Below are 18,319 nucleotides of genomic sequence, written 5' to 3'. Positions count from 1 at the left end.
GAGTTCCTCATAAGAAGTTAGATAAAACTCCTTATGAGTTATGGAAAGGATTTGCCCCTAACTTGAAATTTCTAAAAGTGTGGGGATGTTTGGCTAAAGTTGGTCTACATGAATTTAAACAAGTAATTGTTGGACCTAAGACTTTTGATGCCGCTTTTATTGGTTATGCTTAAAACAGTGCTGCATATAGATTTCTATCTTTGAATGATCATTCTATTTGCGAATCTAGGGATGCGGAATTTTTTTATCATGTTTTTCCATTGAAATATAACGTTCCCACTAATGTGCCTAATAATACTTCTGCATCTATATCTGTTAATTCTTATATTGTGCCTTCTTCTAGTATTACTGCTAATGATCATGAAAATGAACTTAGAAGGAGTAAGAGCCATAGAATTGAAGCTAGCTTTGGTCCTGACTTTATCACTACTTTCTTGACTGAAAATATTGAGCTTGATCTTTTGAATTATGAATTAGTGTCTACCTATTTAATAGAAGAAGACCCTAAGACTTATGATGAAGCAACGAGGTCAATAGATGCTAATTTTTGGAAAGAGGCCATTAAAAGTGAATTAGACTCTATAGTTTCTAATCACACTTGGGACTTATTTGATTTGCTTAAAGGTTGTAAACATATAAGTAGCAAGTGGATATTTAAGAAGAAATTGAGACCCGATGGTACAATTGAGAAATATAAGGCTAGACTTGTTATTAGGGTTTTTAACCAAAAGAAAGGCGTTGACTACTTTGATACCTATTCTTCCGTAATTAAAATAGCAAATATTAGAACTATTATTGCCTTAGCCTCTATTCATAATTTAGTGATACATCAAATGGATGTTAAAACGATTTTTCTAAATGGTGATTTAGAGGAAGAGATCTATATGACTCAACCTGAGAGTTTTGTGATCCAAGGACGGGAGAATAAAATATGCAAATTGAGAAAGTATCTATATGGTCTTAAATAGGCACCTAAGCAATGATATGAAAAGTTTAATAGCACACTAGTAGATAATGAGTTTGTTGTTAATGCATCCGATACTTGTGTTTATTCCAAGATGGTAGGATCAGATTGTGTGATTATATGTCTGTATGTGGATGACATGTTAATCTTTGGTCCTAATGTGGATATTGTAAATGAGACTAAGAATTTGTTGTCTTCTAAATTTGAAATGAAAGATCTTGGAGAAGAAGATGTAATTTTAGGGATCAAAATCAAAAGAGCTGCTAATGGTTTTTCATTGTCTCAGTCATATTATATTGAGAAAATATTGAAAAGGTTTGATTGTTTTTAGGTAGCTCCTGTGAGAACTCCTTATGATCCTAGCATACACTTGAGAAATAATAAAGAATTTAGTGTTTCTCAAACTAAATATGCTAAGATAATTGGTAGTGCAATATTTCTCATGAATTATACATGACCCGATATTGCTTATGTTGTTAGTAGATTAAGTAGATATACTCATAACCCCAGTAGTGAACACTGGAATGCTCTTCATCGCTTGCTAAGATATTTGAGAGATACTATGGATTGATATTTGTATTTTAATAATTTTCCTGCTGTTTTAGAAGGATTTTGTGATGCAAATTGGGTTACTGACAATGATGAAGTTAGCTCCACTAGTGGCTATGTGTTTACTTTAGGTGCATGTGCTATTTCATGAAAGTCTTCAAAACAAACTTGTATAGCACGTTCGACCATAGAATGTGAATTTATTGCTCTTGAGTTAGCAAGGCAAGAAGCTGAATGGTTGAGAAACTTATTGGCAGACGTGCCTTTGTGGGGAATACAAACTTCACTAGTATCTTTACATTGTGACTCACAAGCGACAATTGGAATTGCCAAGAATAGTGTGTACAATGGGAAAAGAAGACATATTCGCATTAGACATGGTACGGTGAAATAATTATTAAAACATAGTGTTATTTCCTTGGAATATATAAGGTTCGAAAGAAATTTGGCGGATCCTTTAACCAAGGGTTTGGCAAGGAGAGTTATCCTTGAAACGTCGAGGGAGATGGGGCTAAAGCCCATGGATGGATTGAGGAAGTATGGTGGATACCCGTTCGTGGTCAAACGAAGGCATATGAGACTTCAATATGCACTATATTTCCTATCCCTATGATGTGTAGTAGTGCTTTATAAGATTGAGCCTATTTTACTCTTAATGATTCCATTCTTAAGGTGGTCTATATGTTGATAGACTTGATGGAATCACCTAAGTGAGTGTAAAGGTGCGGTCGCCTTTTATGAAATACTTGGGATGTCTTTCTAGAGCACTCATGAGACCCAAGGTGTGTGCATGACCATAAAAGCACTTTATTAGTATCGCGGAGTTTGCATAAAATTAAGGATATAGCATGTGTATTGAGGGTCTCAACTCATGTCCATTCAGTTCAAGAGTACTTCACTTTGTGGATATTAGTCGTTGCCTCATTTCACTACGTGTCAATTCAAATCAAAAGATACTGACACTTAACTACATGTTCCTTCCTTTTGCCCAGGAATTATTCTTATTCTTTATCTTTGCATTAGTGGGGGATTGTTGGTATTATTCCTCTTTAGGCGTTACTCTAATTTGATAATGCAAAGAATAAAGAACACTTTTAATCTACAATTAATCATTGGTTAATTGTCATACCTCTTCACCATTAATTTTATTGTAATATTTCTAGATTTTATGTATATGCAAAGTGGGAGAATGAAGTTAATACTTCATAAATGGTTCACATTCATTCATATGACAGTTTCTTAACTTTTGTGACTTCGTTTGTGAAAAAATACAACTTTTCAGAAGGTTTGAAGTTACTGTCTTTATGACAATTTTGTCATTAAACCAAAATAAATGTTACATAACATTAACTCACATTTGGCCTCTTATGATTTTCTGATGGAAGAAAACGTAAATGATTTGCCTATATAAACATCATCATTTGTGAGCTAAAATACCAACCAAATATATTATTCTCTCATCCTCTCAAACGACTATTCTTCTTCCTATTTTTCCTCGACAATTCTTTTTTGCAAACTCCAAACTTCCAGCCACGAGTGCACGTGTTTGGAAGTATTGTGGAATCTTGGGGAGCGACCGGTCTTAACGATTTGCACTCAGTCAGACCGAAATCGCTTTCAAGGCACTGCCTTGCCACGACACAATATTTATTCGATAAGTTATTTCTATTATTGGTCAATATTATCTACTATTTTTCTTACAGACAATACATTAAAAGTCAAGTTGTGCCCCCTAAATCGACCAAATATAAAGCCTAAGCTTTATATATTTATTATTTATTATTTTTATATATATATACACACACACACACACACACACATATATATATATATATATATATATATATATATATATATATATATATATATTTTCTGAAATTACCGAGGGTCGACCCTCCTATCCTAAGAATAGGTCCGCCTATGCTCTCCACCTTCCCCTCAAGACAACCCGCATTTAAAAAACAAGACAAATATATCCATAAGGAAAATGGATTGTTGGATTAAGCACCTCGACGCTTGGGATTGGACATTTTGAGCGGCTTAATTACTCAATATATAAAAATTAGATCATAAGGTGAAAATTGTAGCATATAAGTAGACGACAACCAATTCTCTTGACGTATTGAGACACTACCAAATAGCCCTTGGTCGGCAAGCAGGGATGGACACGGTCTCCTAGTTGCTTTAGGGCTCTTCTATATAGTAAAATAAAAACTTAACTACACAGAATAAGGACAACTTACTTGAGGACCGTACAATTTGGATATACAAATATATATTCGAGCGTGATCTCACGAGTGCGGTCTGGGAATGATGAGATGTACGTGATCTTGCCCCTATCTTATGTGATAGAGAAACTGTTTCAAATAGACCATTGGCTATAAGATATATAGTGATAAAGAAATGTTTATATTACATTTTGTCGAAGAATAAAGATTAAGTGTCTAAAACCTTAAGTTTTCTTCAAACGCTAAAAGAAAGTTACGTTTTCTTCAGTTTTAAAATACAAGTTGGTGACCTAATATGGTATTCCGTAAGTATGATTATAAAGTCTCTTAATTTTATATAGTTATTGTCATGTGAAAAAAATTAAATTCCGGTTTTTGCGGCTTAGTAGATTAACTTAAGCTAATCTGCCTGATTTCTTTCTCTTACCAATTTCAGAAGGAGATCGACATCAAATTCATTGTATTTGACCTAATTAAAAATTTGCTTCGGACATACAATAAGAATCTTTTGTTCTTTCTTATCACAATATTGACAAAAAGTTGCTCATTTTTTTCAAAAAATTGTCCAAAATTTCATTTTCGGTCAATTGTTATTTTATTTTGAGATTGAATAAAGGAGATAAATAAGAAGATCATTTTCTTATAAAGGAAATATACGTCGAGAGAGAAGTGATCATAAGTTACATTACTGTACTAATATGATATTAATGAGAAAAGAGGCCACATAAGAGAGAGAACAGCAACATATCCGGTATAATCAGTGGCGTACGCAGGATTTTTTGTAAGGGGTGACACTATTTGAATAAGTGAACATAAATAAATCAGTATAACGACAAACTGTGTCATTTTTTATATTTATACATAATATTTTTATTTATTTTTATTATTTATACATATATATTTACGAAAAAATTTGAGGAAGCTTTGTCACGTGACACTGCTTGAGATAAGGCTTCTAATCCCAAAAATAGAGTCCGAAAAAAATATAATGTACGTAAATCTTACCCCAATCTTGTGCAAATTGAGAGATTTTTCGATAGACTTTCGGTTAAAAAAAAGCAAAACGAAGTTCAAAGACAAGAGAGAACATAGAAAAGAAAAACTTGTGACGAGGAGCATCATTGCTAGAGAACATCGACCTAAAATGCACATGATTACTCAAAATTCTCTTGGAAGTAGGACCAAATTATTAGTACATCACGAATACCAGATCCAAAACTATCGTTATAAGTGTATTAAATATTAAAAAGCAACATTTACCCGAATACTTTTGAAATAATATTCTGCAAACATTAGGAAATTGCACCACATTGTTTAGGTATTACTTACAATATTAATTAGTTTGGCATAGCCATTGGGGTTTATCCAAGAAAATAGTAAGTAAAAAAGCGTCATTGTCATTTTATGTATTGATAATAGGAAATAAAACTTGATTTTCGAAAACTTAGAGATAAAAATTCGCCATTTCTGTAATACAGAAATAAATCTATCCATTTTCATCGTCTTAAGGAGTAAAAACATATAATATATTTTGATATATTTATTTCTGTTTGGACGTTACTAATTATGCCTTTTAATTACTAACCCTTCTATTGAGAGTTATACATTTATTTTTCAATTAGAAATATTACTAATTTACATTTTAGGAACATGAGATTAGTTTGAAGCAAAGTCAAATAATTACAGAATAACATTTATCGAGTTTTAGTCCAATAATTACAAAGGGAAAATTATTTCAACAGTTTAACATTTCTAATGATCATTAAATGGCACAATAGTTTTCTTAGACAAATATCATCACATAGTAAAATGGACGACATTGCACCAATTGATTCCTATTCACATGAATCAATGAATCCAAGGCGATCATCACAACCAAATAAAGTAACTAATGACCAATAATTACTCATATAATCCAAGAAAAAGCTTTGTATATACCAAAAATATTTACCTAATTTTTTATCCATTGTTAACCTTTGATTAGGGAAAGTAAAGCTTTTATTGTCTTGGTATATTGAAGAAAAGAACAAACACCAATAATTGAGTTTTGAGATTATGATAGTTGGATTTAAGTTAAATTTTACACTGGTCACAAATAGGAATGAACTTCAATAGTACTAATATATATCAATCCACGAAAATTAGGTACTAAATATTTTCACACTCTAGAAAAACTTGACGTCTTCAAAGATCATCTATTAATTCTACATTCATATTCATATAGGATACTTGCATTAGGATAGACTATATACTTCACACCCCCTTGAGATGCAGTCTTTCTCCTGATCCTGTATGAACGCGGGATACTTCATGCACAGAGCTGCCATTTTTTCCTCATCGAATCAAAAAGAAATTCTACATTTGATATAGGACCCGTTTGTCCATAAAATATTTCCTTTTTTTCGATTTTTTTTAAAAATGTGTTTGTCCATGAAATTTTGCAAGTTTTTGAAAAAATTTCAAAAATAAGTTTTTCAAAATTTCAAAAAGAAAAAAAACTTTTTTCTCCACTCACAAAACTGCAATATTTTTTCAGGGGAAATGTATGTCCAAATATAATTTCAAATTTCAAATACAAATTTTCAACTTAACTCAAAATATTACTTTTTTTTCAAAAATTATAATTTTTATGCACAAACACATACGTAAACATTACAAAAAGATGAGCCAATTTTTTTTAGAAAAAATAAGAAATGCAAAAGTGTGGTCTAACGATTAAGGAAGCGAATAAAAATTATGAAAAATCAACGCAGACCAAAAACATTTTTAGTACACTCAACATGTCCAAATGATTTTTATTTATTTTACAAGAAAAGAGAGATTATATAGGAATCTAAGGGGGTGTACTGTAGTAATTCAGAATAATGAAAATAATGTCATGTAAGAGCAAAACATGGCTTATAATTCCACTCATTATTTAACCTTTGTCCAGTTCATCTCTGTCGGCTTTTTCTCTACTCCTGCTCTCAACGCAAACTCTATTTTTGACACTAACATACGTATCATATAACAGACGCATTACACTATAAATTTATTTGCCTTTATTTCATTAACAATACTTAATTATATTATAATCTTGCATATAGAATAGTATAAAAATGTTATTGTAGTGCATATACAGTAGGAAATATAAAGCAGCTCCGTTGTTATTGGCGTCTGATTTTCCGGCGAGTTCTCTGATTCTTGGGGTAGCGTGTAACTTATTGACCAAACCTGTTGTCTCTACTTTATTCTCTCTTCCTTTCCATTTTTGGATATATATTTTTTGCATTCTTGATTTTCCGGCGAGTCTTTGCTTGGTGGTTTTAGTTTCAGTCACTTCCTCTACCGGCTGAAGTGGTAATCAGTAATCACTGAATTCAGAGATAAAATTATCTTTTTTGGGTACAGTGTAAGTTGAAAAGAGGCAGTTTTTTTGTGGGGTGTAGTTTGATTCCGGCAACCGGTAAATGCTGATGTATTCATGACAATGGAAAAGGAAGAATATTTGCATTTTAGGAAATTCTGCTGGTTTTGGATATTATAAAATATTCTGTTGCAATTATGGAGCTAGCATAATCGTGGAATTATAAGCTCTTTGCAGCTGGAAGTTTGTGTTAGAGGAATTTTTTTTTTTTGAGAAGTGGGAAAGATAAATAAATTGTGAAGAAATTCAAGTGGAAATTTTTGGTGAAATGAAGGCACCATCAAACGGATATATTGCAAATTCAGGAGAAGGTGTTTACTATAGCTTAATTGATTCTTTTGCATTTCTATCTTCTGCCTTGTTATTTATTTTATTCAATCTGTGTCTTAATAAGTGAAATATTCTGTCATAGTTGAGTTTTGATTTGAAGGGGAGTCTTGGAGCAACGGTAAAGTTGTCTCCATGTGAAGGTCACGGGGTTCGAGCCGTGGAAGCAGCCACTAATGCTTGCATTATGGTAGACTGTCTACCTCAAACACCCCTTGGGTGCGGCTCTTCCCGGACCTTGCGTGAACGCGGGATGCCTTGTATACCGGGCTGCCCTTTAGTTGAGTTTTGATTTGTTAGTTTGATAAGTCCTAACATGGGCATTCACATGAACTAGGTAATTGGTTCTAGTTCAATTTAGAAATGCCTAAACTACTCCTGGAATCTTTGTGTTTACTCCATTTTGGAGGAGAAAGAATACATTTTGATTTTTGTGCACCATTCTCTGTCAATTAAGATTTGAGTAGGTTCTGCTTTGCTTACAAGCCAGTACAAGGAAGGGAAAGAACAGAGTAGAAAACATGGTTATCACTGAGAATAGGAACGAAATTAATACTGCAGAGTTTGTTTGACATTCTGTGTTCATGAATGCTTTAATAGGATCCACTTGCCATAAGTTCATATTGTCACATGGTTTTCTTTGATAAAGGAAACTGAAAAAGTTGTTCTATTCATGGATTATCAGATCAAGAAACTATAGCTTCTTTATAATCATCGATCCTTGCGTGTCATTTAGGGTCACACAATGTTGGTTAGTTTATAATCATCGATCCTTAACTCACCAGTGTTGGTTAGATTTTTATTGCCATTTGGTATACAACCGTTAGAGGGTCACACAATGTTCACTTAGTTTCCTGGTATTGCTGAATCTTTATAAATATTTGGCTTGCGGAACTCCTAATCGTCATAATTATTTCACTATAATAATCCTTCAGTTTGGGGTAACAGAAGGAGAAACAGAAGAACATTTCCTCTTTTTGGTTGCATGAATGATAGCATAATTTCATGCACAAAGGAGCCTAGTTTCTAGCACATCGAAGCTTCATATGTATGTTTGTCTAAAGTTTAACTTTAATTTAGTAAATATGCATCCCTGAATTTTTTTATCATACTGCAACAGGAGATAGAAAGGTCATGAATTCAGAGTTATGGCACGCTTGTGCTGGCCCTTTGGTTTCTTTGCCTCCTATTGGAAGCCTTGTGGTATATTTTCCTCAAGGTCACAGTGAGCAAGTGTGTTTCTTTTGAAGTTGAATCGGAGTATTATTTCCCTAGATATTGTCCGATGATGAAAGCTTACTCGATATTAACACCATGCAGGTGGCGGCATCAATGCAAAAGGAGACAGATGGAATACCAAGTTATCCTAATCTTCCTTCCAAGTTGATCTGCATGTTACACAATGTCACTTTACATGTACGGCATCTTCCTCAATCCACACATTGGCTAGGAATCCACAATTTCATGAATTGTTTTTCCATTTTCCACATATTTTGCTTACAATTAATGATTCGATATGGGGGTCTTCCCGTACCTTCATTGTATTCCTTGTATTTAAAAAGAAGTAAATGGAAACTCAGGATCACTATACTTTTGTAAGTTTTGTCAGTGTTTGTTTGAATCCACAATCTCAAATTGATGTTGCATGTGAATTAAGTAGAAAAATATAGTTCTATTAAGGCTAATCAAAGAGTGGTGGAATTTTCCTTATCCTAACGTGGTATACTTGTGATGTTATTGTTAGGCTGACCCTGAAACTGATGAGGTTTATGCTCAGATGACACTTCAACCTGTAAACAAAGTAAGTCCTTTATGCTGTTTGCAATTTCAGCTGTCTGTCTTTCTGGGGAAAGTACTTTTTACCTCCTCTTTAAGAAGTTGAACGAAACGTAATTTTGCTGCTTCTTTTTTTTTTCCTGCAGTATGACCAGGAGGCTTTACTTTTATCGGATATGGGCCTTAAGCAGAACAGGCAGCCTGCCGAGTTCTTCTGTAAAACTCTCACAGCTAGTGATACTAGTACCCATGGTGGATTTTCTGTTCCTCGTCGAGCAGCCGAGAAGATATTTCCTCCCCTGGTTTGTTTATCTTCACAAAGTGTCTTCAAGAAAAAGAGATCCGCTTTTATGCATCTGACAGACAGCTTCTTTATAGGATTTTTCAATGCAACCTCCTGCTCAGGAACTAATGGCTAGAGATTTGCATGACCAAGCTTGGACATTTAGGCATATCTATCGAGGTACTTTTTAAGATCTTTTACTTTCTTATGTTGGAAGCTTAATTTTAATAATTCTATGTAGAACTACTAATGAGGTATTACACTTTTGAATTGCTAAACTAGTAGTATTTAAGGTTTTTCTTCAAAGGATACAGTTCCGTTTTGGAGTGCTTGATTAAGTGATTCGAATGATTATCCTGATAATATCTACATTAGCGATGTTTGTCTTTAAATCCAACTCAACTTAAGAAAAAAGTGAATCCAATAAGTGCTCGTTGACATTAATTTGCATGATTTCAGGTCAACCAAAAAGACACCTTTTGACTACTGGTTGGAGTGTCTTTATCTCCTCTAAAAGGCTATGTGCAGGCGATTCTGTCCTTTTCATAAGGTAACAGTGAAAATTAGTATAGTACTTTTTATATCTGATAGTCATCTTGTTTCTAAACTGAGAAAATTTGATGTAGAGATGAAAAGTCACAGCTTCTCTTGGGTATAAAACGAGCAAATAGACAGCAGCCCGCCCTCTCCTCATCTGTTATATCTAGTGACAGCATGCACATTGGGATCCTTGCTGCTGCAGCTCATGCTGCTGCAAACAACAGCCCATTTACTATCTTTTACAATCCGAGGTACTATATCAACGCTTTTGAGATAAAAAATATTACGTGTTTGGATTAAAATGTTGAATTATACACAAATTGTTTATCTTGCTCCTTTTGTTACCTGACAGGGCTAGTCCTTCTGAATTTGTAATTCCTCTGGCCAAGTATAATAAAGCTATGTATGCACAAGTTTCACTAGGCATGCGATTTCGGATGATGTTTGAAACAGAGGAGTCTGGAGTCCGTAGGTACATGGGTACAGTAACTGCTGTTAGTGATCTGGACCCCATACGATGGAAGAACTCTCAGTGGCGTAATCTTCAGGTACTCAGTCATCTACGCTTTGACCCCAAGCATCTGCTTAGAATTTTGTTATTTATAACTTAGTGGTCATAGTAGAGCCCGCCCCGCTTCTTGAAAATATATTTCGTAGTCATACCAAATACAACTACATATACTAGGCAATGTCACTCATTATCAGTTGCTCTTCCTGATTAGGAGTACTTACTTGCACTTTGGTTCATGACTTCATAACGGTAATGACATTTTCTAGAAGCAATGTGTTTCCCTTATCCTTGTGTGAGTGTGTGTGTTTTCCTTTTCTAAAAAACCATTTTAACCATTTACAGGTGTTTTCTGGTCACTAGTATCCTGATGCCGTCTTTATTGAACTTTAATTGTGGTTCCAAAGGATTTCTTGATGTTATGCAATAAACTGCATTTGGATTTATCCAGTCCTAAATTATTTCCTTATTTAATTTGTTAGGTGGGATGGGATGAATCAACTGCCGGGGAACGTCCAAGCAGAGTTTCAATTTGGGATATTGAGCCTGTTGTGACTCCTTTTTATATCTGTCCACCTCCATTTTTCAGGCCCAAGTTCCCTAAACAGCCAAGTTTTCCTGGTAAGCTACTTGACATTTAGCTCTCTTGTAATGTTTCAAAGGTTTAAGAAAAAAACTTGAACAAAGAGCCTATTTGAAGGTTCACTGTAGTTAAAACTTGACTTTGACTTGCAGGAAATATTGCAGTTTCCATTCAGTAATATTTCTGATTAAATATGGCTGGAAATAGGTCTAACTATTAGTACATAAAGTATCGAGGATGTTTATCAACTTAATCTCCCTCATCTCGACTTCCACAAGAAGGAAATTAGTCTACTGTAACTTCCTCGATATAATCCTCAAAGGGGTAGTGCTTTTGCAGGTGATGAATCTGATATTGAAAATGCATTAAAGAGGGGGATGCCTTGGATCAGCGATGAGTTCGGTCTAAAAGATGCTCCAAGTTCAATATTCCCTGGACTAAGCTTGGTACAATGGATGAGTATGCAACAGAACAATCATAATCCTGTTGCCCAATCCGGACTTCCCAATGTCTTACACAGTAATATTGGCACGGATGACCATTCTAAGTTGTTGAGCTTTCAGTCACCTACACCAGGTCTCCAGTTCAACAAACCAAACCAACTTAATCAGCAATTAGGTCAAATCCAGCAGCCACCATTAGCATGGCCCCAACAACAGCAGCAATCATTACAGTCTCCCGCGAGTGCACAGCAGCACACGCTGCACCAGCAGCAACAGCAACACTCGCTGCAGCAGCAGCCACAACCACAACCACAACCACAGCTTCTCCAGCAAGCACAGCAGCAACTGCATCAACAACAACGTGGACCCCAGCAGCAACAGTTAACCGTGAATTCGCCACCAGTAAATCATTGTGTATCCCCTAACCAGCTACCAAACCAAAGTTTTCCACAAGCTTCGATATATGCTCAGCTTCAGCAGCAACAGTTACTATCAGTCAGTAACCAATCACAGCTAAATGTTCCAAACAATAGAAATCCATTTCCTTCAACATCCTTGGCACAAGACTTTCCCTTTCAGCAACAAGCGACCCAGCAGTCTAACCTCTTGCAAAAATCCCAGCAGCAGCAGCAGACAATACTGCAGCAAGCTCCACTACAATTGTTGCAACAGAGTTTGATGCAGAGGCCACAAGTACAGACATCGTCACAGCAGAGCCTTACGGAGCAGCAGCTTCAACTACAGCTTCTTAATAAACTGCAGCAGCAACAACAGCAACAGCAGCAACAAGCACAGCAATTATCTCATGTAAATTCTACTCTAGAGCCACGTATGCCCCAGCAACAACAGAACCGGCAACCACAAGATCTCCAGTTTGGTCATCAGCAATTGAGTTCCAACATCATGACCACAGCCACACATCTACAGTCACCTCAACATGCTTTCAACCAACTCCAAGGCCAGAACAAATCCCCTATAACAATCAAAGCCTTTTCTGGTGCTACAGATGGAGATGCTCCTTCATGTTCAACCTCTCCTTCTACAAATAATTTTCAAGTTTCACCACCAAACTTCTTGACCAGGAACCAAGGGCAAGCCATACTGGTGGATGAGTCGGTAGTTGATCCTTCACAAGAGCAAAACAAATCCGAATTTCGAATGAAACACGAGTTACCCTTCTCAAAAAGTTCGGAGCAGTCTAAAAACAAAGGTAATGGTACTGAGAACTTAGAGGCAGCCTCATCGACAACATCATACGGGTTGGATTCTAGTGGCTTCAACTTTTCATTGCCTGCATTATGTGCTGAAGGTGATGTTCAATCACATTCTAGGAACAGTCTTCCTTCTGCAGCAAATATAGATGGATTGACCCCGGATGCTTTGCTGTCAAGGGATTATGATTCCCGAAAGGATATGCAAAACCTGTTCTCTGCTTTTGGAAATACCCCTAGGGACATAGAAACTGAATTGTCTGCTGCCGGGATCAGTTCTCAACAATTTGGTGTGCCAAACATGTCATACAAGCCAAGATGTTCCAATGATCTCGCTGTTAATGACAATGGTGTTCTGAATAATAATTCATGGACGAATCAGACTCAGCGCATGAGAACATATACTAAGGTCTGCTGCAGGCATGCTTCACTCTCTTTTTACCACTGTTTACGCGTTCTCTTTTTTCAAGTTTCATATGATGGTGTAGTAGTGTTATGTCTCATTCCTGTCATGTATGTTTTTAATATTGTTTTGCGATCATGAAGGTTCAAAAACGAGGCTCTGTGGGAAGAACAATAGATGTCACTCGTTACAAAGGCTATGAGGAACTAAGGCATGATCTAGCACGTATGTTCGGAATTGAGGGACAGCTTGAAGATCCTCAAAGAACTGAATGGAAGCTTGTGTATGTAGACAATGAGAATGATATACTGCTTGTTGGTGACGATCCTTGGGAGTAAGTGTTGACTTCTAGAAAGTTGTATTATGATTCTTGAAGTATTACTTTTCCAAGATATTCATGTTTTGCTCATTTTTCTCAGGGAATTCGTGAGCTGTGTTCAGAGCGTCAAAATCTTGTCTTCTGCTGAAGTGCAGCAAATGAGTTTGGATGGGGATTTAGGTAATGTGCCAGTACCAAACCAAGCTAGCAGTGGCACTGACAGTGGTAATGCATGGAGGGGACACTACGATGACAACTCTGCTGCATCATTTAATCGATGAAGGCGTTCCCATTTCATGAACCAACTTTGCAATACATTTTCAACACGATTCCCTTGAAGCTGCTAGCAATTCAGATCACCAGAATGCAGCAACTCCTGTCATGTTTTTTATTCGTGACGTGAATACACATACCCTTCCGAGATCTGGCAGTCCGTGCATGTCTTCGTGGCACAGTTGATGTTGGATTAGTACCTTTACTACTTTGTGGAGTGTTTTAATCAGATTTACTGAGATCAGGATCTGTATCTTTATTCTTATTCGAAGGTCCAAAAATCTGTTAGTGAGTTTAGGAGAGCAGGTTTCCAATGTTGAATTATTTTTTTCTAGATCAGGTTGATGTAAATTAGCCTAGTAATTTAGGCTTGGAAAAACTACAGGAAGAAAGATTCCTGTTGTACCAAATTTAACAGAAAGTGTATAGCTTTGACGGATGTGGAAAACAGTATCTAAATGATATTAGAGCACTTCGAGTTTTTATGCTCTCCTGAAATATCTAGTAGGTCAATTATAATTTTATACAGGGATTAGTCCAAATCTGTTAAAAGTTTGTTTAAAACATGACATTGTTGTTATTAAACATACAACAACAATAAGCCCAGTAATCCATCAGAAAAAATTCAGTTCCAATTCATAATCTGCAGCTTTCAATCACTTTTAACATACAAACATACCCATAAGGGTAAAAATTCCTCAAATCAAAAAAGGTAATGCGTTCAGAAAATTGATTCTACACTTGACATTAATCATTAATTTGCAGTGTTTGCCGAAATGTGAATGCAGCTTTCTCTTCCTAACCTTAAAATTTTTGGCACAGAATAATTAACTCGATATCCAACTAAGATAGCACAGCCATTACATCAGACGCTCTGAGTGTAATGTAGTCGGAACCATCAGCGCCTTTGAATTCACTACCCGCGTATTTGGAGTAGAGAACTGTATTACCAGGGGATACTGATAGTGGTTTCCTGTTTCCTTCCTCATCAAGAGGACCAGGCCCAACAGCTATAACCTGTAATTTCAAACATAGAATAAGGTTTAGAACATCTCACAACCAATATAGGGAGCATAGATTAGGGATGCAGATCAGAGGCAATATTGATTATTGACTGCCAGTCAATCTTCTATCTCTTACCGCGCCAATTGAAGGCTTTTCCTTAGCTGCCTCAGTCAACAGTAAGCCTCCTGCGGTTTTTTCTTCAGCCTCGGCAACCTGACAGCAAATGCAACCACCAAGTAACGCTCCTTCAGTCAATTAAAGTCGGGTAAACCAAAGGAAAATTAAAGCAGAAACAGATAACCAGCTGACTATGAAACATCAGATATCTTGCATACAAGGAAGGAATGAATGATAAGATTGACAAACCTTGATTAGGACTCTATCATTTAAAGGCTGCAAATCCTTGATATCATCTGTCTCAAGAACACCAACAATATCATCCTCTTTCAGAATGAGGTGCTTTGATCCATCGAACTCCACCTCTGTTCCAGCATACTTTGAGTAGACAACTTGGGCACCCGTCTATACACGATAGATCTTTTCAGTCAACTAGATTTCCATGGATTTATCCGAGCTTGATTATTATTATCTGAATATAATATTACCTTCACGCTAATGTCCACTTTAGTCTTGCTAGCTGAACGACCCTCCCCAACAGCAACCACCTCACCTCCTTGAGGTTTTGACTGGGCTGCTACTGGAAGTAGGATACCACCTACAGTCTTCTCCTCTGCGGTCTTAATCTTTACCAATACTCTATCGCCCAATGGCTTAAGCGTAGTGTACTGCAACAACAACAAGAAGAAAATAAATATTTAGAGCATGCATGAAATTTTCCTGCTAGAATTGGAATAATTTTATTGCATGACCAGTTAGTAGAGACAAATCACCATATTTACAAACCAAACATCAGAACTCAACAAATAGTTCTAACTAAGAAAACAAGTAATTATCCTTTTTCTCGGGAGGGATGTCTCTTTAACATGTATAAAAGCAAAATATGATAGTGTAAGGTTACCCACAAGGGAAGGGGAGTCGCAATGATAAAGTTGGCTCCGTATGACCTATAGGTGACGGGTTCGAGCCGTGGAATCAGCCACTCATGCATAGGCTGCCTACATCACACCCCTTGGGGTGCAGCCTAGACCCTGCATGAACGCGGATGCTTCATGCACCGAGTTGCCCCTTTAAGGTTACCCACAGGCTAGCCTCATTAGGCCTCAAAATCTATGGCTAGAATCAGCATGGACATAAAAATATATGAAGCCAGGATGTACCAGCTGATAAAACTTAATGCTCGGTGAAGTCATATTTGGATTCCAAAAACACACTTGACTGAAGTCTTAACAGTTATAAATCAAGAAACATCAGAACCAGAACTAGCAACTATAACACTATTGTTTCCTCAAATGTGCCAAGGAAACCATATTTTCTCAGCAAGCCCAAGTCACAAACTTACAACACAATTGAAGCCACAAAACAGAATGAAAAGGTCAATTACCCAATCCAACAAAAAGACAATACTTATCCGATCCATAACCATTTCTAGTTGAAGTTATTTGCTTCAGCTAACTCTTGCAAAATACTGAACCAAGACCTGATCTTTCTTTTAAAGAAACAAAAATTAGCTAACCAACCCCTGATAATTGCACTGAATTAATCATGAACAAGAAAACCAATGTTCATATTGCACGCGACAACGTTCACTAACACAATACGGGAAGCAGCGTAAATACCAAAGAAACCAAATCTCACTTATCCGATCCATTTCTAGTTGAAGTAATTTGTTTCAGCTAACTCTTGCAAAATACTGAACCAAGACTTGATCTTTCTTTTAAAGAAACAAAAATTAGCTAACCAACACCTGATAATCGCACTAAATTAATCATGAACAAGAAAACCAATGTTCATATTGCACGCGACAACGTTCATTAACACAATACGGGAAGCAGCGTAAATACCAAAGAAACCAAATCTCCCTAGTCATTCAACTACCCCAGTTAAAACAAAATGATAGAACTGAAACAAATAAAAGAAAAAGAAATAATGCACCTTAGGAGCTACAGTGGTGGCAGCCTTAACAACAAGACTACGAAAAGACCTGCTATTCTGCTTCAATGGGGCAAAAGATGCAACCTTTACACTACCAGTTGACCTAAGCCCTTCAAAGGATACAAAACCCTTTGCACAAATGGATGATGCTGTTAGCTGAGTAGTCGCCATTTGTTCCTACACTCAATCAGATTAAACCCCAAAAAGATTAAAATGGTTATTATCCTCAAAACTCAAAATTAAAAGAGGAAAATTAACGTTAAAAATAATATATTTTGAGCAATGATAATAAAAACAGTACCTGAATTAGAAGTCAAAAAGAAGGTTTTTTTTTCTTCTCAACTGAGGGTAGTGAGAGTGTGTGGTTAGGTTGTTGAAAAAATATAGAGTAGTTTGGTAAGAAGAGGATAACAAAACCCTAGAAGGTTCAAGAGAAAGACTTTGGCAGGGGGTTTTTCTGCAAAAGATAAGATGTTTCTAGAATTTTTCTTTCTTTTGTTTGTTTGTTTGTTCGTTGGAACACATTACGCTCTTCGATTGGGCTCGGGTTAGACCCTTCGATATGGACCAGTCTGACAATTTTTTCAACCTCTCAAGTATGGATGAAGCCCAATTAGTTCTTCGGGCCCGAACCAAGGATTTATCGGAAACATCTCCTCTCTATATATATCTCGGATAGGGATAAAATTTGTGTACACGCTATCCTCTCAAAACGTTACTTGTGAAATTCTACTGGATGTTTTTGTTGTTATTGTTATTGTCGATCAAGGTTCCACTACTATAAATAATGTTGGATAGACCTTTTCAAAACCATTTTTAATATTTTGATCCTATTAAAAAAATTGAGAAAATAGCTTCGCATTACAATTTTAAAGCGCGCTCGCCCAAAGTTTTGAACCTCGCCAAAATTTTAAAGTATTACAAATTCTGATGATCACCAACATTTAAAGCGCTAGAATTTTGAAGCACCAGAAAATTTGTTCGTCCTATTTTCAGTCATAATTTTAAAAATTTCTGGTGATCCGTCAGAGTTTGTAGCAAAATCCTTAAGATCAGCATAATTGTCGAATTTTTTTGCTTAACGTGCTTTAGAATTCCCGTGATCACGACGTATTTTAAAAAATTAGAAAAAAATAATATGGCTTTGATCTAGTGGTGAGAGCGCAACGCATTATGTGTGGGTTAGACACATGTCATGGTATCGAACTCTCCCATATTCAAATATATGGGTATTAAGTGGAAGGATAGAGGGGCAAGCCCATTATTTATCGAGTTTTGAACTTTGTGATACTTGCTTCGGAGATTTCTTAGTTAAGAAAGACGAGACACAAAAAAAAAAAAACTTACTTTCTGGTGTATAGATCAATCACATGTGACAAAAAAAAACTAATTTAGAGAATATGAGTTGAAAGTAGAAAGTAAAATCGTGAGAAAATAAAAAACGATTAT

At 35.9% G+C, this 18,319-nt stretch overlaps 2 protein-coding genes across 2 annotated transcripts; one reads left to right on the top strand and one right to left on the bottom strand.

Annotated features, from left to right (window-relative positions):
* The first annotated feature begins 6,865 nt into the window (after positions 1-6,865).
* Positions 6,866-14,296, top strand: LOC104112679 (auxin response factor 19-like). Its single transcript, XM_009622668.4, has 13 exons — positions 6,866-7,458; positions 8,595-8,707; positions 8,795-8,890; positions 9,219-9,275; positions 9,397-9,552; positions 9,629-9,713; positions 9,993-10,083; positions 10,160-10,324; positions 10,426-10,621; positions 11,064-11,202; positions 11,504-13,227; positions 13,365-13,555; positions 13,641-14,296. The coding sequence occupies exons 1-13, from the start codon at positions 7,416-7,418 to the stop codon at positions 13,819-13,821; spliced, it is 3,237 nt and encodes a 1,078-aa protein (XP_009620963.1). The 5' UTR covers positions 6,866-7,415; the 3' UTR covers positions 13,822-14,296.
* A 127-nt stretch (positions 14,297-14,423) lies between these two features.
* On the bottom strand, positions 14,424-17,349 carry LOC104112678 (20 kDa chaperonin, chloroplastic-like). Its single transcript, XM_009622667.4, has 6 exons — positions 17,172-17,349; positions 16,871-17,047; positions 15,424-15,603; positions 15,185-15,340; positions 14,954-15,031; positions 14,424-14,830 (listed from the first exon to the last, which is right to left on the bottom strand). The coding sequence occupies exons 2-6, from the start codon at positions 17,039-17,041 to the stop codon at positions 14,657-14,659; spliced, it is 759 nt and encodes a 252-aa protein (XP_009620962.1). The 5' UTR covers positions 17,042-17,047; positions 17,172-17,349; the 3' UTR covers positions 14,424-14,656.
* Between the last annotated feature and the right edge of the window lie 970 nt (positions 17,350-18,319).

This window comes from Nicotiana tomentosiformis, chromosome 7, assembly GCF_000390325.3.
Source record: "Nicotiana tomentosiformis chromosome 7, ASM39032v3, whole genome shotgun sequence".
Classification (NCBI taxonomy): domain Eukaryota; kingdom Viridiplantae; phylum Streptophyta; class Magnoliopsida; order Solanales; family Solanaceae; genus Nicotiana; species Nicotiana tomentosiformis.
Note: the sequence above shows the minus strand (reverse complement) of the source record. Positions and strands in the feature narration are given on the sequence as shown.

Bases quoted from the DNA above. Each gene is read 5' to 3' on its own strand.
- LOC104112679 (XM_009622668.4), top strand. From the start codon at position 7,416: ATGAAGGCACCATCAAACGGATATATTGCAAATTCAGGAGAAG. The intron at 9,553-9,628 runs GTTTGTTTATCT...GCTTCTTTATAG, and splicing joins AGAAGATATTTCCTCCCCTG to GATTTTTCAATGCAACCTCC. The intron at 10,325-10,425 runs GTACTATATCAA...GTTACCTGACAG, and splicing joins ACTATCTTTTACAATCCGAG to GGCTAGTCCTTCTGAATTTG.
- LOC104112678 (XM_009622667.4), bottom strand. From the start codon at position 17,041: ATGGCGACTACTCAGCTAACAGCATCATCCATTTGTGCAAAGGGTTTT. The intron at 15,604-16,870 runs GTGCATTATTTC...TTGTTGTTGCAG, and splicing joins CCACCACTGTAGCTCCTAAG to TACACTACGCTTAAGCCATT. The intron at 15,341-15,423 runs GTAATATTATAT...TATCGTGTATAG, and splicing joins AAGTGGACATTAGCGTGAAG to ACGGGTGCCCAAGTTGTCTA.